Raw genomic sequence first — 17872 nt, 5'->3', positions numbered from 1 at the left:
TAATTCTTACAATTAAGTAATAAAAAATTGAAGAAAAAAACCCAAAAAATATTGTGTTTTCTTGAAAATGAAAAATCGTCGATTTTATGATATTTTCTTATTCGAATTTATTTGCCAGTAAACGTATCACTTAATCCAGAGTAATTTAATTTTATTTTCTTATTCGTACGGCATGATTTGCCATTCGACTTAATCAACTGAAAAGCGATGTTTGTTTATGTTTAGCGGGTGCTGGTGACAGCTTCTTTGCGTGCTGCATCTTGTAACAATTGAGTATCCACTTCTTCTCCGGGTAATTGAACATAACGCACGACTGAACCACGGATGAAACAATTTTTCACCGATCTGAAATGAAAGCAGATTTTATCATTGAAGGAACACTTTATCGAATTTTAAAAAGACATAATAATTTGCCAATAATCATGTTTGGTGAAACGTTTCTGATACGTACAACATGTGTGGATATTTTTCTGTGTCATTCACACTGATGTCGGTCAATTTGATATTCAGATATTGGTCGACGGAGTGCAATGTGCCGCATATACTGTAAACGAAAACATGTCGTTGGATTAGAAACATTTTATTTGAGCAGAACAAAAAACAAATATGATGACAATACCTCAAATCATTTTTCAATTCAACGACCACATCCTTTCCCACCAATGACTTGAAGAACGAGTAGAACAGCTGCAAATGAACAGGTATGGTGTTGTTGTCATTTTTATATCAAAATTAACTCAGTTTTTAAATGAAAAATATTTGAATTGTTTTGATTTCATTGGAACTTACCATTTTAAAAACGTTTCACAGCTATTTTCTTTCTATGTGTATTTACTAGTGTTTGACACATTTGTTGTCGGCATACTGAAATGTGCGTTCTCAGTGAAGTTGAAGTTTGTTGCTTGATATTTTCGTGTGGCAGCACTGGTATGACATCTATTGAGTTTCGTTGGAAACTACTCGTTTTTCATTTGTATAGGAGGAAACGTTTTTAAACGAGATTCATGTTTACACATTTTATGTTATCAAATAAATAAATAAACAAAACATTTTATTATTATTATTATTATTAAGTACAATTTTTAATGCTGAAACTTTTGTGTTGAAAGAGAAATTTATGTTTGAATATAATTTGGTGTCAAAAGACCTTGAACTTCTTAATTGATTAATCTAACCGTAAATAGATTATTACAGCCGATTCGACAGCGTATTCATGTTAGCCATTCAAAATATTTCTTTTTTCGTTTGGAGTTTTTTTGTCTATGCCATGCAAATGCATAAATACATAAATATTTAATTTAATTTTTTTAAAATAAAAATTAAACAATTAAATTTGATTTGATCGTTTGGATTCTATATGCGTCAAGTATATGCTATAGTTTATCGAGTACAACAACCAGAACGTAGCAAGAACAAAACCATATTGTATGTGTCTGGACTTTTCATTTGTGAAAAAATTATAATTCACTAAACTTCGAATTTCCATAAAGAAGTATATATGCGATCTGAGTTTGTTTATATTCGTTCTCCCTTGTGGAGAACATATACTAAAATTGGAACGATACAGAGAAGATTAGCATGGCCCCTGCGCAAGGATGACACGCAAAAGCATGAAGCGTTCCACATTTTTTTGTAAAAAATTTATTGAAATCTGTTTGAAACAAAATTATTTTAACTTTTTCATCGAAATTTCCAGTGTTATTTTTCGGTATTTTTCTATTTCACAACGAATTATAAATTACAAATACGCTGGAACCAAACCGAACATTTCTTATCATACAAATGTCCATGTAATTTATTAAAAGAAGAAAGAAATGCTTAAGATGACAAACTTTCCACATTCTTTTCAAAAGAATCTTTTGTAAAAAAAATCATTGAGAAATCTTTGAGACATTCTCAAATAATATTGTTATCTTCTGGAATCGTTATTATAAACGACTATGGGTGATTTGACAATGTCATGTTGACATATGAATAATTTTTGATAGTTAAATATTTTCTGAAATATCAATCAATCTTCTGACAATTATAAATAAAAAGTTTGAAAATAACAAAAATCAAATGAAAAAAAAAAAAAAAAATTCAGCTGGTATCGAACCTTTGAAGCTAAGTGTATGCAGGAAAACATACGTTGAAAAACAAATGTTGAACCGAATCATAGCAAAAGGATGAAAAGCATTTATTTGTAAAAAAAAACCCTTCGAAGTGCTTCAAAATTCATAATTCGTTGAAATAAACATCATTTTCCATCGAACCTAAAAATTATTTGTTGATATTATTGGGTGTACAGTCAATGGAATTCAGGAAAATGCCTTTTTAATTTTTAAAAGACCAACGTTTCGATCACATTTATTCGATCTTCTGAGGAAGGACCCAATAGTATCAACATACAATAGAAAACAGTCGGTAGCAAATATGAAAAAAAATTATTATTTGCAGTCAGTGACAGAGAATGAAAAAGAAAGACAAAAGAAATTTAAAAATAAACAAAAATCGACTGAAAATATATGCAAAACAATATGTGTCTGAATAATTGTTTCTCTTTTCCAAGAACAAACACAATTGAAGTATAATTTTCTTTCAGGTGCTTGCTCTTTGGTATAAAATCATCTTCTATTGTTTTAATCATTTGCTGCAAAAAGTATTCGCAACACTTATACTTGAGATGATTGCTGTTCTTGGCTATGATTGTTATTGTTCTTGATAATATACCTAAACATATTTCAGTATAAAAAATGAATATAAATCGAAGTAAAAGAGAAAATGTTGCAGAAGAAGAAACATTGCAAAAAAATGTTTGGAGAAGTCATAAAAAAGAATGAACACTCAAATATGTTCGTAAATGGTTGCTTACCCGGAAAAAGTTTGAAAAGATAGTTGGGAAAATAAACCTGCAATATTCATCTTTAACTATGGCCTACACACATATTACTAATGAATTTTCTCACACATGTTCATCTTTTGAACATGTTCACAGGCAAAAGTTATATACAAAAATAAGTACACAAATAAAAAAAATATCCCAAGAGTGATTTTTACATTCTCTACATTGACAGTTTCACTTGGAATATTTACACTTGTTTGCTGTTTTCACTTCTTTTTCGATTTTTGAAACCGATGAGTTGATGAACAGTTCAGTTTAGTTTGAGACGCTGCGTCGTTAGCATCAAGAACATTTTATCCTAAAAGTGCTCTTATTTCGAAAAATATACTATTATTTCCTAAATAATTCCTTTCTGAAAGTAAATTTAATACTTCGATATGGAAAATATGTTGGTAGCACCTGAGGCCACTAGTGATTTTGACTTAACAAAAACTAAAGTACTGATCGATATTTTGAAAGATCATAATACATTCGATCATGTAAAGGCAATGGAGATGTGTGAATGGTACAAAAAAAATGAATCAAATACATATCCATTTGAAAACGATTTGCATCTAGATGAGAGTCCAAACAATCCGCTTCTGATGTAAGTTTATTATTAAATAAATTAATTATTATCTATATATTGTGGAAAGAGTGCAGCCACTGATGTAAATGAAACTAGGATTCGATCCAATATATACATTTTTTACCAAAATGGCGCCTTGAAAAGAAGTTACATTCAACTGAGACATTCTACAACAAGATCTGCATATTATTCTAATTTTATTATTGAAGAAAAATTAATAAATATTTCTTACAATATTTCAGAAAAAATCATCTATTGCGTTTGTTGGGAGATCATTGTTCTGGTCGAGATTCCCGCATATATTGTAAGTGAATGAGTTGATTTTTTTCCTCGAATAAAATGACTTATAATTCTTTTTATTTATAGATGTTTTGAAACAGAAACAAATGCGAGTCATATATAACATTGGTGCAAGAAAAACCCTTTATGCCGGTTTTCATTTATATAATTCACCAAAAGTTGAAGATGATACATTGAAAACAGTTGAGAGAATTAACGCTATAAGATTACTACAAGAAAGTGCTGGAATATTTGAATATGTGAAAAGTAATTCTCCATCGACATCAAAATGGACTGAATATGATCTACAGGGATTGACAGATCTTATGTTGGCCCAAGCACAAGAGTTACATGTTTTGAAGGCAGTCGAAGAAGGAGTTAATCCAAAGGAAACTGCTTCGCTGGCATTTGCATGTAAAGAATTGTACTCCAACTCACTCAAAACATTGAATCGTTCAAATGAATTTATTTTATTGGGCTCTCACTCAGCTTGCTTTCGAAAGGTTACTGCTAAAGAGGCTGAATTGGGTCTTGTCGCCGAATATTACCAGAGTTTGTTTTGTCAAGAAAATGGTGATATCGCCGAAGAAATGGTTCGATTACAAAAAGCAAGTGATTACTTTAAAACTAGCAGCTTGCTTTTGGATTATCCATTATCAATCAAGCATCTTCGACGTCATCAATTTGCCATCAAACTTGGTTCTTCAATCAATAAACGATTATTACGTTTGGAAAGACTTAAACAAACGCCAAAAGCGTCAGAACTTGATGAGCCAGAGAAAAATCGATTGGTAGAAATTATTCCATTTAACGGATTCAAAAAAATTGTCGATCAGTTTTTCCCGAAGTCCCTCACTAAGTCCTCCACATCCGTCGAAGACTATGTCGAGACCAGCAGCATGCTAATGGATCCAGTAAATTTAGATTTGAAGCGCCCATTTCATTTTGATTATGGTTCTCCAGTCTTAAAATGTGGTACTCCATCCTTCACATTTGGTTGTCCAGTCATAAAATGTGGTTCTCTATCCTTTACATTTGGTTCTTCAGTTAATGAACGATTGTCACATTTGGAAAGTCTTAAACACACGCCAAAAGCATCAGAAATTGATGAGCCAGAGAAAAATCGATTGGTAGAAACTGTGCCATTTAACGGAATCAAAAAATTGGACGATCAGTTTCTCCCGAAGTCCCACACTAAGTCCACCACATCCGCCGAAGACTATGTCGATAAAATGATAAACATCGAACTGAAAAAATTGCGTAAAGCCAACGAGTTTCTGTTAGAAAATCCAATTCTTGAATTTCCTCGTGGAATTTATGTTTACACAGATAAAAATTTCCCAGAAACACTTTTATCTAAAGCCAGAGACATGCATCAAAAGGGCGGATTTGAAGAATTGCTGCGAAAACTGAATGCATCGAGTGATGTCCTTAAGCAAATTGAAGACATGTGGATAAATTGTGATTATATGTTGAACGAAGAGAACAAGGATGATTTACGATTGCGTGAACTATTCAAAGAAAAATGGACTCTTGTTCCATTTAATGAGCAAACCCAAATATTTCGCACCAATGCCGGGAAACTTCGTGAATTTATCAATAAAGCTAAGCAAGTCGATAAAAATGCTCATAAACTATTCAATGAGCATTCGAGCGGAATTGAAGGAATCGAATTACAAATGGCAAGGGTTGCTTATGGTTATCTCAAAAACCGCTTCTCACACGAAGAATTTCTTTCCAACCAAACCGAATGTGATGAACTTTTCAATAAGGAGCTGAACTGGTTACGTCGTGAAATCGAAGAGAACCAAGAAAATCAAAATTACCGAATTACTTGGAGTAAACAACATAGAAAAGATATATTGAAAACATTTATGCGCTCAGATCAATCAGCGGAAAACACAATTTCGAATGATGTCACGTCGAATGAAGTGATCATCAATGGACTAACCAAGGCCTATGACAGTTTTGTCATTCTGTGGAATGACCTAAACGAAGCTGATGAGTTCTACAAAAAATTGACTATACAATTGACCAATTTCGAGAAAGATGTATCTGATACTTGCCTTAAGCGGCAGTCTGAGAAAAATGAACTATTACATTTTTTGGGATAGCCTACCACACGGGTCAGCAATTCTGTGCATTCTTTTTTTCATAATTATTCATGTACTTACTACATTTTTTTCCTATAAAATATTATGTCATTATCATTTAAAAGATCGATCAATTTTGATACTTGTCTAGTTCTTTTTGTTTTACATTGGGCTTTTCTCTCGAACAATGGTACTCAAAAGAATGAAGGTAATTGACTGAAATTCCCATTGATCCAGAAAAATATTTTCAAGCAGTAATTCAAGAATTCAAGCAGCAAATTCCGTCAAACTGTTTAGTATTTCAGGTATTTTAGGTAAGGATTTCAAAAAAAAAACATTTTATAAAGTACGGTATTTCTTATGCTTTGATCTGTAAAAATAAAATTGGTTCAAATGTTTTGTTGTTTTCTTTCATTCATGAAATGTTTGAATTGAAACACATTGCAATTATTTCATCATAATTGTTGATTTTATTACACGTACTTATTTTGTGTCACTTCAAATGTATCTTTGTATCTTTTGTTTCCTTACATTTTACTTGCATTTCTCCATTTTCATCTTCATCTTGTTTTGAGTAAGTCTATATTTTAATGATGCATTTTCATTTTAAACGGTATGTTGTCGAAATACAGAGATATATAATAGCTTAAAAATATTATAAATTTGTATATGTGTATAAGATAAATCTAAACATAAGCGCGGTTTAAAAAAAAGGATTTAAAAAAAAATTATGATAGGGACACAATGAACATCAATTCGATAGTTACATTACAACTGTGTGGATTTTGTCTACTGTAAAAGTTATTCATGATTATAATAATAAAAAATTATGGTTTTGTCGTTTCCATTTGATGTTGTAAACGAAAAAAAGAAAGAAAGAAAAAGAAGTATTCATTCTTTTTTTTATTAAACTGTGGGTTGTTTGAAATTTCAACGATGATCATCGTCATTAACATGCTTTATCTCTTCATCAGACTTTGATAGCGCTCGTTGTGTAACCATGAATTTTCAGTGTTTTTTTTTTCTTCTTCTCCATGTGTGTCTCTCGGTGTATAAGTGTGGTGTTTTGTTTATTTATTTTTCTCTGAATCCATACATTCCTATGTACTATTTTCTTTTTTCTGATGATTTCAACTAAATTCATTACATCCCATTTCACATAAGATGATGTGTGGTTTTCATGCAAATTATTATTTTTTTTTTCTGTTTTCATTACGAATATCCCTAAGAAGTGAATTTAACAACATAATAAATTCTCTACATCAAGCGACAAATTGTGTTGATTTAAATTTTCGATTGATCCATGAATCGATGACACAAATGGAAAAAAAAATTAAGAAATACTTTCTTTCCTTGCGTACACCATTTTACACAAAAAAGATAGTTAGATAGAGAGAGAGGGAGATTGTGTGTGTGTGGGGGGGAGGGTGTTTGTGTGGATGTGAGATATTCGAATAATGTACTCAATGGTTTTAGTTGCTTGCGCTATATGGGTTTACAATCGAGCGTTGCGTCCTCGGCCACGGGCTCGTTGGACTCGTTTCGGTGTGGCAACTTCCTCTTTTGTTTCTACTGGTTCAGCAACCGGTGCTTCAAATGCGGCCGGTGGTTGTTCTTGTTCAACACCATTGGCTGCTACTTCCGGCACTGCCTCGGCCTCTTGTTCTTTTTGTTCTTCTTCTTGAGTTTCCATTGGTTCATCGATCTTTTCATCATCTTCTGGATCGTCTGTGGTCTCAGTTGGATCGTAAGCCTCATCACCTTGCTGCTTTTCTTCTTCGGTGGCATTTGCAGCAGCTTCAGCTGCTTCTAACTTCTTCTTTTTACCTATTTTAAGTGAATAAATAAACGATTGTTCAATATCGAATTGAATGATGATTTGGATTTGATGTTACTTACGTTCAATTTCTTCCAATGCGGCAGCGGCACGCTTCTGGGCAATCTTTGTATCATTGGCCTTTTCGTTCAAGAATTTAACGAAATTACGATGATGTGTTACTGTACGTGTATGAATTTCGGACGTTTTTTCGGTATCAAAGAAACGACCGCACACATAACATTCGTAGCAATCCAATTTATGAATTAAGCTGATGCCAACCTGTCGTGAGCAATTGTATTTTGGAATTCTGCCATCGACTTCGGTTGGAATTTCATCACCTTCTTCATAGTCCAAAATGATATCATCGGGTTCGGCAACTGGTTCAGCTGCTGGTTCTTCTTCACCCTCTTTGCTCTCTTCTTTTCCTTCAACAGCCTCTTCTTCACCATTCTCCTTTTTTACCTCACCCTATCAGTAGAGTCGAGAAATTTACTTTATTATTTTAAATGATTCAAAATAAAATTGATGGACTGATTGAACTGTTTCGAATACAAACCTCTGGTTTTTCAGCTGTATCATCAGTTTCCATTGACTCTTCAGCATCGGTGGCTTTCTTCTCCTTCTTTTTTTCCTCCTTCTCTTCCTTCAAGTCCTTCAATTCGTCATCTTCGGTGTAGATGGTCAATTGATTCTTGCGTTTTTCTGGTTTATTGGCTTTTGTGATAAATGCACGTTTCATGTGTTCGGGCGACAAAATGTGTCCATCAAAATCGATGCGATTTGGAAACTCTAATGAGCAATCCAAGCATTTTGGATGCAAGAATTTTTTCAAATTCAAATGTCCATCGGTTTTACGATGGGCAGTTAAATGTCCATAAAAGTTCAAATCGCACATGGTACAATATTCGCGACGGAAATTTCCTTTGCCTGCTTTGCCCATACGCTTGAGACGTTCAAGTTCGATGCTCTTCAATTGCTCTTCAATTTTAGCTTCTTGACGAATCATGTTCGCTTTCAAGCGATAACTTTCTTCGACACCTTCACGCATCATCAAGTGAGTGCGTCCCTTAACATGGTTCTCAAATGAGGTGGCATCCCACATGTGTTTTTTGCACATGTGACAATAGAACATGACATTTGGAACGTCTGCGTATTTTGATTCCTTTTTGTTTGCCTCCTTGTTGGCTCCGGCATCCTTGTTGTTGGACTTTGCACTGATTATGGTTAATTTTTTGAATGATGGCGATTGTGATTGTTGATGATGATTTTGCAATGCGCGTCGTCACGAAGGGGGGAAAGAAAAAAAAGAAAAAAAAAACAAATGATAACAATAAAAATTAGTGACATTTTTTTTTTTTCATTTGACAGATAGAATCGTTGATCTATCATTAAATTGAGTTTGCGTTCATTTCACAAGTGATGAATGAACAATCACTGAATGGAACGGGTGATAGACATTTGTCTATTTGGACCGGTCAGGCGTGTGTGCCCTATCACCCGTCCCAACTAGAGCGGGCAACAGGTAAAACAATTATTTACTGCTGATTTCAATGCTATCGATAAAATCCATTTTCATCTTATAGTTTTGTCAAATTGAAAAGTGACGTCAATTTATAATTCGGATCATATTGAATCAACACTTAATACCATTTTTGTTTTGGGTGTGGTGTGGGGCCATAATTGTTTTATATCATATAACAACAAAAGTCATAGCTAATTTTAATTTGTAACTAGTAAAATACTTTTGAAAAGAAAACTGTACAGATTTCTTACAATTAGAGATTCTTTTTTTTTTTTTTGGTCAACAATAAATTTTTGTTTGGTCGAAACATAACAAACACGAACATTCAACAATTACACGTGTGGTTGCGATATATATATATATATATATATATATATATATTATTATTTTTTTCTAATGCATATATACAGAGAGATACAAAAAATTGAAAATGAAAAGAAAATTAATAATCGAAAATTGATTAAGCATATAATTGTCTAGAATTTTTTTTTTTTTTTTTGGTTTTTGTATGTTGATATTGGAATATAGAAATGTAAAATTCTAAAAGAAAAATTAAACAGAAATGTAAAGAAACGAAAAATAAAGAAAGAATAGAATGAAAAATGATAAAGATTATTCTCACCTCGTTTTCGAATTATTAGATTTGCGGTTTTGATTTTTATTATTAAAATTATTGGCATGCTGTTTTCCCGGCATACCATTATAATCATTAAAATCAAGAAATGGAGTTGGACCGCGAAGTTGATAACCTTTATTACCCTGTGGAAATACAATTGATTTGATTGTGTGAAACCTAGCTGTTTGTTAGAGCCTTTTCAACAAATTTTTTTTTGTTCAAAATATGTTTAATTTTTGAATGTTTTTTTTTTTTAATTTGAAATTTGAAATTTGATTTGGATTTTTTTTAATTAATAAAATTCTAAAAACGGCCACAACAAAACACATTTACAATAAATAACTTAATGTTTGGCAAATAAATTTACAATCAAATGAAGAAAATTCATTTTAACGGAAATGAAACAGTTTTTTTTTCTCAATAAAATAATATGAACAAAAAGTGTACGGAATAAAAAAAACTTCGTTAGAATTTATTTATTTTGTAGAGAAAAAAAAGAATTGGGATGTTATTATTTCGGGATGTGGTAAAAAAATGTGTTTTGTAAATTCTATTTTGAAAATTTGAAATGAAAAATATTTCGAAATAATTACTAATCTATTGTGTAATATGTGTCGAATGAATATATTGGCTGCTCGTGCCTAACACTCTATTTTGCCCTGACTATCTCTGAACCTCTTTGAAAACTATTTGGATCTGCTGTGTTTATGTTGTTGTTGTTGTGCATTTTGAATTTCAATCTCTTTTTGGTTGTTGCATTTTGATTTAAAATTATTATTCAATTTCACTTTTGTTCATAGGACTTGAGTTTGGATTTGCTAAGGATAACCCCATATATCACAATAATGTCGAAATTTAAAAGAGAAATTGCCGTATTCGGTTAAAAGATAAAACTAAATAATTAAAAAAGTTCGAATGATGAGAACCAAATCAAATGATAACATAAATGAAATAATCGATTCTGATTCGATTGAAGAATTGCAAATTCTTCTTTGAAATGGTCTTCAATAACATTTTAATATTGCTTCCACATCTCTAAATCTTGCCTGACAAATAAATTAAATATTTTCCGTGGTTGTTGTTTAGTGTTTAAATCCCTTTAAAAATTCCTTTTTTTTGTATTGTTTTGTTTTTTGTTTTTTTTTTTTTTTTTGTTTTTTGTTTCAGCTCATACAGAATCACAACAAAAATAAATATTGTATTTAATTCCAACTGGATGTTTAAGGTCATCAACTTTTGTCGACGGATTTTCCAAAGTGTGTGGTGGTTTCATGTGGGTTCGGTGATGTTCGCCTAAATAGAACCATCGAACCGTTTTGGCCGAAAAGTACATATAATTGTACATATATGTGGGAATATGGTGAGAAATATTCCAATAAAAACACAAAATCTGTGGTGCGGCCATGCGAAAAACATAAAACAAGATACGGTGCCCAATCAATGGACTTGTTAAATATTGAATATGGCTAATTGAATATTGAGGTTATTGGCATTTGTTAATCATTTTTCAAAATAAAAATCAAATGACAGAAAACACAATGGAAATCATTACAAAAAAGCTAGCGAAATCCACACACACTCACACACAAAATGTCCCACGAAATTGCATAAGATATGACCCAAAATGGTAATGGTATATTGTGAAGATTCCAATGATTTGTTTTATTCGTTCGTGGTGTGAATATTTCGAATGGTTTGTCATTTATTGCTATTGTAATTATACAAACCTGGAAAAAGTTGTAATAAATTGTTTTATCGGCTGTTCGTAGAACAAGACCAATTGTTGCAAAATCAACTTATTTGTTATTAAATAAAATGAATATCTACAAGATCACCTACGGCTAAAAAAAAAACGGTAACACGCACACACAGATACACACATATCTAGACATTGTGGAGTTCGCCAAAGCAACGACACTGTTTTAATGAATGCGTATCAATTGACAGCTCAGTGGCGTCCATCAGACGCGCATCGAACTGAGATCAAATTGATTGGCATGCATAGACTGTATATCGAATCGTTTTGACTCCTCCAATGGTTTTCCTTATCATTTATATAATATTATCTTTTTTTTTTAAATTGTTTGCAAACATATTTTGCGCTTAGTGTAAACTTTTTTGTTCTAAAAAATTCAGTTCATGTCATTAAAGTTCATTTGTTTTCAGTGGTTTCGATAAAGTTTGGCCCATTCGCATCAACATAAAAATTGATCGAACTTACAAACGTTTTATCGATTTTACATCGTTTTCATAACAAATAGCAAATTGTTTTTCATTTGATTCTCCTGCCAATACAAAATCATATAATGACTGAGGCCAGCATGATTTTCTATTAGACATACGATACAATATATCAATTACTCAAGCATTTTGCTGAATTATTTCGATGTTTCAATAAAAATAAATAAATATTGTACACTCCATTTTGTGTGATTGTGGTTTTAAACAATCAGAAGTAAACATCGATGTCCGCGCGCGGATATTGATTTTGCTTGAAAAGTTTCAATTTTTATTTTGTCTTATTCGCATCACCGTGTGTCAGTTGATCCGAAACCGGGTGTCGTTTCGATCGATTGAAAATTGCGTTTTTCGCGCACCAGTTGTATGGTTGTGTTGGTAAATTTTTTGTTTCATTTAAAATATACATTTTTGGAAAAATTAAAAAAATCGAACAGAATACTATAAATTTTTATTTTTAGATGTTTTGTTTCTTTTTTCGTTTATCGGTCGCATGGAAAAATGGCAGTTTTGATACGAAATGAGAACAACAATAGTTCGTTTCGAATAAATGGTGTTTGGGTCAAATAAAAATTGGTCCGTTAATTGAAATAAATTTTTGGTCGGGTTTTATTTGACGGTTGAATATTCAGTATTCTGTTGAGCGTATATTTGTATAGGTATAGTATATAGCATAAATAAACGATTTTTTTATATTTTTCTGGTTGGTAAAAAAATGTTTGGTTTTTTGGTATTTTGTATTTGTTTTAAAAAAATTGTTGTTGTTGTTGTTTTTTTTGGTGAGAAAGACTATAAAATATTGAAGAGTTTTTTTTGTTTTGCTTTTGTAAAAAAACAGCTTACCTCTCTTTGGGTTTTTCATTTGAATCAGCTGGAGTATCTGGATCTTTAGAAGCGGCGTTCTTAGCAAGAACTTTCTTTGCGCGGTCAACAGGATTGCGTTTACGAATGCCGCCACCTTTAATAGGTCCGCCAAATTTGGCATTATTATTACGTACACCTTGTCCAGGTCGTCGATTATTACTGGCATTGCGATTGCCCATCTGAATATCGCATTCGTTTTGTTTGAAGGGGGAAGATGGGGTTTCAATTCAACCAACATTTTTTTTGTTTGTTTGTGTGTCGCACAATGTGTATCGGTTAGCGTTCGATGGAGTATTTTATTCATTTCGATTCAATTTCAATTTGGCGAGTGAACGGCGTGTTGAACGTTGTTTTGTATTTCATATAAATATATATACACATATATATTTTATGTATGAAATAGTGTCATTTTGTTTGTATTGATCGATTGGATTTTCGAAGCGCATTTCAGGGTTATTTGTTTGTGTTTGTTTTGTTATATTCGAACACAGCACCATTCGTGGTGTGTTTGTCGTTTATTGGAATGCGCGAATGGATTTTATTTTGACGAAGGATGGAAACACCATTCACACACATCGACAACACAAATCAACCCAATACACAACGATAACACATTTGGACGTTGATACACAATGAATGTACGTATGATTTTTTTGTTTGACCACAATCAATTTGATAGTAAGAATTCATGAAGAGAGAAGAGAGAGAGAGAGAAATAATAATTGTTTACGTTAGAACTATTTTGGTTGCTGTTGTTTTTTTATAGATTTTTTTTTTTTAGAAAATGAACGATTCTTATAAAATGTATAAATATGTATAATAATTTTGAGTAATCTACTAAGTATAAAAGCAATAAAATTAAACAAGATTTATTGGAAACTTAATCTAGAGTAAAATATCATCAAAGTTCGTTCCAAGTGAAAATGGATGAAATCATTTGAGTTGTTTGTTTATTTTATTTTTATATCAGTTTATTTGTTTCGTTCTTCGTTAGATTCGCAAAATGTGACATGTTTTATGTGTATTGTTGATTACATGTCATGTTCATTTATTTTTTCACTATTTTAATTTTGCAATTGATTGAATTACAAAATATCTCAGGTCTTTTTTATATCGAATGAAAATTTTGAAATAAAATATATGGAAGTGACACGTCATATATTACGGAAGGAATGCCTGAAAACATATGTTGTATATAGCAAAAAAAAGCCACACATTTGCTTTTAGATTGTTTCGTTTGATTTTATTCAGTTGGAGTGTGTGTGTGTTTTGTTTTAATATTGTCTTTATTAAAATAATGAAAGCGTTTTGAGATCGATAATAACCAAAGCTTAAATAAAAATCGAAACAAAAATATTTTCAGTCATTTTTTTTTATAAAAAATTGAATTCAAAACTTAGAATGCGGTGCCCTAGCCTAGAATTGTGATAAATGGGGAATTGGGAAATGTTTTAATGAACGAAAAAGAAAATGTGCTAATTGTTCATTTATAATAATTTGAGAGAAAGAGAGATTCAATTTATCTATGTTTGTTTGTTTTTTTTTTTGTCTAAATGTAATTAACCGTTTTTTTAATGGGATATTTTGTGTTTTAAAATGCAAACGAATTTTGGCCGAAAAAAAACAACAATCAATATAAATAATGTATAACACAAATAATATATGCAGTTTCAAGAAGATAGAAGAACAATTGAAAATACAGCAAAATGGTACACGGTGAATGATAACCCTATATATTTTATTCTATTTACTCATTATTCGGATCAGATCTATATGGAAAATGGTTCCGTTTTTGAAGCAGTTTTTTTTGGTAATCGATGAATAAAAAAACAAGTAGGCAAATAACCAGAGAGCCTAATCTGTCTACATGATAAATATCTCGTGAAAAAAAAAAACAAATTCATCATCTTGCAAATTATGTGTTTTGGGATAGTAAAGAGTGCCCTTTAAAGAGAATTTAAATGTAATAGATCTGCTAACAGAAGGAATAAAAAAAAACAATTTCAAAATTGATAAAGCGAATGGTTCGTTTCTTTTTGTTCATAAAATCTCTAAAGCATACACTTTCCATACGGAACAATGCAAAACAAAACAACCAAATAAATGAAACGATTCTGTGAAATATTGATGATATGCTAAACTAAAATGTAGCTGCTGTAGGTATTTTTTTTGCTGATGTTTCACTTGCATGGATACTTTCAAAATAATTGTTTGCTGTGTTTGTGTCAATGTAGAAAGAGCTGGCTGTGCCTACTTTTTATTGTAAAAAAAAATTCCTGCAGTCTCAATCTGATTTTTGCTTTCGTCAAGACGATTAAACATCCGAATACTCTCTAAAGACGTTCAATTATTGATTCATACGCAGTCATATATTTTCTTTCTTTCTTGTGTTTCCTTCAATTTTGTAAGTTTTTTTTGGTTTTTTTTTTTCAAATTTTTAATATAAATATTTGTTCATTAGTTTGCTTGTGATACGTATGTAAGATTTGTATAACAATTTTAAAATATCTAGATATAATTTCAAGATTTGATATATCAAAACCAGAAAGTATAATATAGAGTATAATAACAATAATAATAATAAAATTTAAAAATCAAAAATAAAAAAAATGTTGTATATATATGGATATACGGTGTATAAGCGATAAGTAACGAGAAGAAGAAGAGACAAATAAAAAAATAATAATGCATTAAATGGTACATACCCGTCCATTTCGTTCGTCAAAACGACCAAAATTCATTTGGTTACCATAACCAGCTCCACGTTGGGGTAAATCCAGAAGAGATGGTGGCTGATTTCCGCGAAGAAGATTATTGACTAAACTATTAGCCAGAGAAATAACGTCGTTATTAACATTGCCGCCTCCGCCACCGCCTTGGCGAAAATTGCCACCTCCGGCATTATTGTCCCAGGGATTGATTTGACGATTAACGCCATTTCCATAACCACGATCAAAGTTTCGGTTGTTATCATTGCGGCGATTGCCACCACCGTTCATACGGAATGCCATATTCTGGAAAAGATTCGATTTGTTTGATGAGAAAAAAAACAATGGAACTAAAATTTTCACAGCCAAAGTTTAATATACACTAAACAGTACTTTCATTCGTATTCACTGTAAAATACTGCAAAATTGATGCAGATCACATTCAATCATATATCGTCTATATTCATACCTCTTTTGATTGATGAAAAAATAATAATAATTTACAATCAAAACTGTTACACACACATATACACACAAACAATCTTTGTTTGAGTTTTCAACAAGGAACACACAGAATTATTACAATTAAAGAAGAAGGAAAAAAACGAACAGATATCTATTAAAATGGCGGCTTTTTTATTCCACAAACAGATCAATGTCCTTTTTTAGACCAATATTACCTTCAATTCTTTTCAACAAGAAACTTATTTCATGTACCGATTCTGCGCAGTATATCACAAATGTATGCACGGAAACCAAAAAAAAGACAAGCACACACACAGCAAGCACTTGGAGCTCGATTAAAATATAGGAATGTGATGATTGTACTTTTTTTTCTTCTTGTCGTTTGACAGAGACACAGAGAAAACGAGACGAGATTTGTTAGAACAATTTGTGAAGTGGAAAAAAACGTTGGATTGAATACGAAGAAAATTATTATTTCACGAGAGAAAAAAAAATTGATAAAAAGCTGACTAGATACGTAAAGGCAACAGCGTTTATTTTTTTTGCAAATTGCCGGGTTTTCTTCACTTTTTAAAACGCTTGATGCATTTTCTGACAAAATAAATTCGTTCTTTTTTTAGGGGGTCCGTATGTGTCTGGTTCTTGTATCTCTCTGTCTTTTTTTGTTGTGTGTTAGTGGTTAACGGCTAATTCGAAGGGCAGGTTCACATGCTCAAAATGCGATCAGAAGAGTGAATCTTCTAGCGTCATTACCAAAATCGCACTAATACAAATCCACAAAATATGGCTTGTTTGTTCCATTTGCTTTTTTCGGTGACTGTACTATACACATTGGTTGTGTGAACAAAGCATGCTATAGAGACTCGTCTATAACCGGCATGTATTAATGCGTATACGTATGAATGTGACTGTATGAGTGTTCGGTGTCTCTCTTTCTCACTCTCTCTCTCTCTCTCTCTCTCTCTCTCTATATGTGTGTGTTTGTGTCATATATATGCCGAATCTATATGTATATTATAAATGGAAACTTTTTCGCTTCATCGATGATTTTTCGCAGTGAAATTTTCATGATAAATACGATATAACAGTAAATTGTATTGCATTGAATGAAATTTTCCAATGAAAATCGATCGAAATTCATTTGGTTTACGATTTTTTGCAATTGAAAAATGTGCAAACAACAACAATTTAAATCGTAGAATAAATGACGCGCAAACTACCAAATGTACGAAAGCTATCATTAGTTGAATAGCCGCCATTTAAATTACACTACGAACGAGTCAAGAACATGAACGAAAAAAAAGAGGTGAAGAGAGAGAAAAAAACCGAAGCGAACATTGCAAAAATGAATCGACTGTGAGTGTAAAGGAAAAGTTGATATGAAAAAAAAATTTCTACTTACAAATTTGGGATTTTTTTTTTTTGTATTAAATCACGAAGCACAACTGAACTATTAAATTAATTATACACGTTAAATTGTCTGCTGAGATGCTGACGCAAGTTTTTATCGTTTAAATTCGGTGTAAATTAGTTGAAATTTCAGCAATGTGAAAATGATAAAAAAATTTCTTTTCAAATGTTCAAAGTGAGGCAGCTTGTTTGTAGAAAAAAATTATGCTTATGACGGAGCATAAATGAGAGAAAAACCGTTTGGTTTGCACGACAAAAATGAACTGATGTGCCTCGCTGCGTTTCTTTTCAGGGCGTATTCATTGAACTACTTCGAGAAAAAATGGAACGAGCTTTAACTGTGCACGCCATCTCTATGTCGCCCGTTCAACTTACAATATTCACTTTTATTCATGATTTTTACACA

The 17872-nt window shown here is 31.7% G+C and overlaps 3 protein-coding genes and 1 non-coding gene across 6 annotated transcripts; 2 read left to right on the top strand and 2 right to left on the bottom strand.

Moving 5' to 3' along the window:
- Window positions 1-82: 82 nt before the first annotated feature.
- Window positions 83-912, bottom strand: LOC116339267 (U6 snRNA-associated Sm-like protein LSm2). Its single transcript, XM_031765043.1, has 4 exons — window positions 790-912; window positions 620-687; window positions 452-544; window positions 83-345 (listed from the first exon to the last, which is right to left on the bottom strand). The coding sequence occupies exons 1-4, from the start codon at window positions 790-792 to the stop codon at window positions 222-224; spliced, it is 288 nt and encodes a 95-aa protein (XP_031620903.1). The 5' UTR covers window positions 793-912; the 3' UTR covers window positions 83-221.
- A 611-nt stretch (window positions 913-1523) lies between these two features.
- Window positions 1524-1630, top strand: LOC116339356. Its single transcript, XR_004200986.1, has one exon. It is a non-coding gene; the product is annotated as a U6 spliceosomal RNA (small nuclear RNA).
- A 1527-nt stretch (window positions 1631-3157) lies between these two features.
- LOC116339201 lies at window positions 3158-5991 on the top strand. The gene is made up of 3 exons (XM_031764926.1): window positions 3158-3470; window positions 3695-3756; window positions 3819-5991. The coding sequence occupies exons 1-3, from the start codon at window positions 3262-3264 to the stop codon at window positions 5843-5845; spliced, it is 2298 nt and encodes a 765-aa protein (XP_031620786.1). The 5' UTR covers window positions 3158-3261; the 3' UTR covers window positions 5846-5991.
- An 802-nt stretch (window positions 5992-6793) lies between these two features.
- On the bottom strand, window positions 6794-17709 carry LOC116339309 (zinc finger protein on ecdysone puffs). Of its 3 annotated transcripts, none has more exons than XM_031765111.1 (6): window positions 17459-17709; window positions 15589-15897; window positions 9788-9924; window positions 8200-8857; window positions 7724-8111; window positions 6794-7651 (listed from the first exon to the last, which is right to left on the bottom strand). In XM_031765111.1, the coding sequence occupies exons 2-6, from the start codon at window positions 15892-15894 to the stop codon at window positions 7320-7322; spliced, it is 1821 nt and encodes a 606-aa protein (XP_031620971.1). In that variant the 5' UTR covers window positions 15895-15897; window positions 17459-17709; the 3' UTR covers window positions 6794-7319. The 3 variants fall into 3 exon arrangements, with proteins under 3 accessions (XP_031620971.1, XP_031620969.1, XP_031620970.1); XM_031765109.1 differs by lacking the exon at window positions 9788-9924 and adding an exon at window positions 12863-13062 and having other exon boundaries at window positions 17459-17707; XM_031765110.1 differs by lacking the exons at window positions 9788-9924; window positions 17459-17709 and adding exons at window positions 12863-13062; window positions 16272-16400.
- Window positions 17710-17872: the final 163 nt, after the last annotated feature.

Source organism: Contarinia nasturtii, unplaced genomic scaffold (assembly GCF_009176525.2).
Source record: "Contarinia nasturtii isolate CC-2019 unplaced genomic scaffold, AAFC_CNas_1.1 Cnas_scaffold_493, whole genome shotgun sequence".
Lineage (NCBI taxonomy): Eukaryota > Metazoa > Arthropoda > Insecta > Diptera > Cecidomyiidae > Contarinia > Contarinia nasturtii.
The sequence above is the reverse complement of the archived record's forward strand: the minus strand, read 5'-3'. Positions and strand labels throughout refer to the sequence as shown.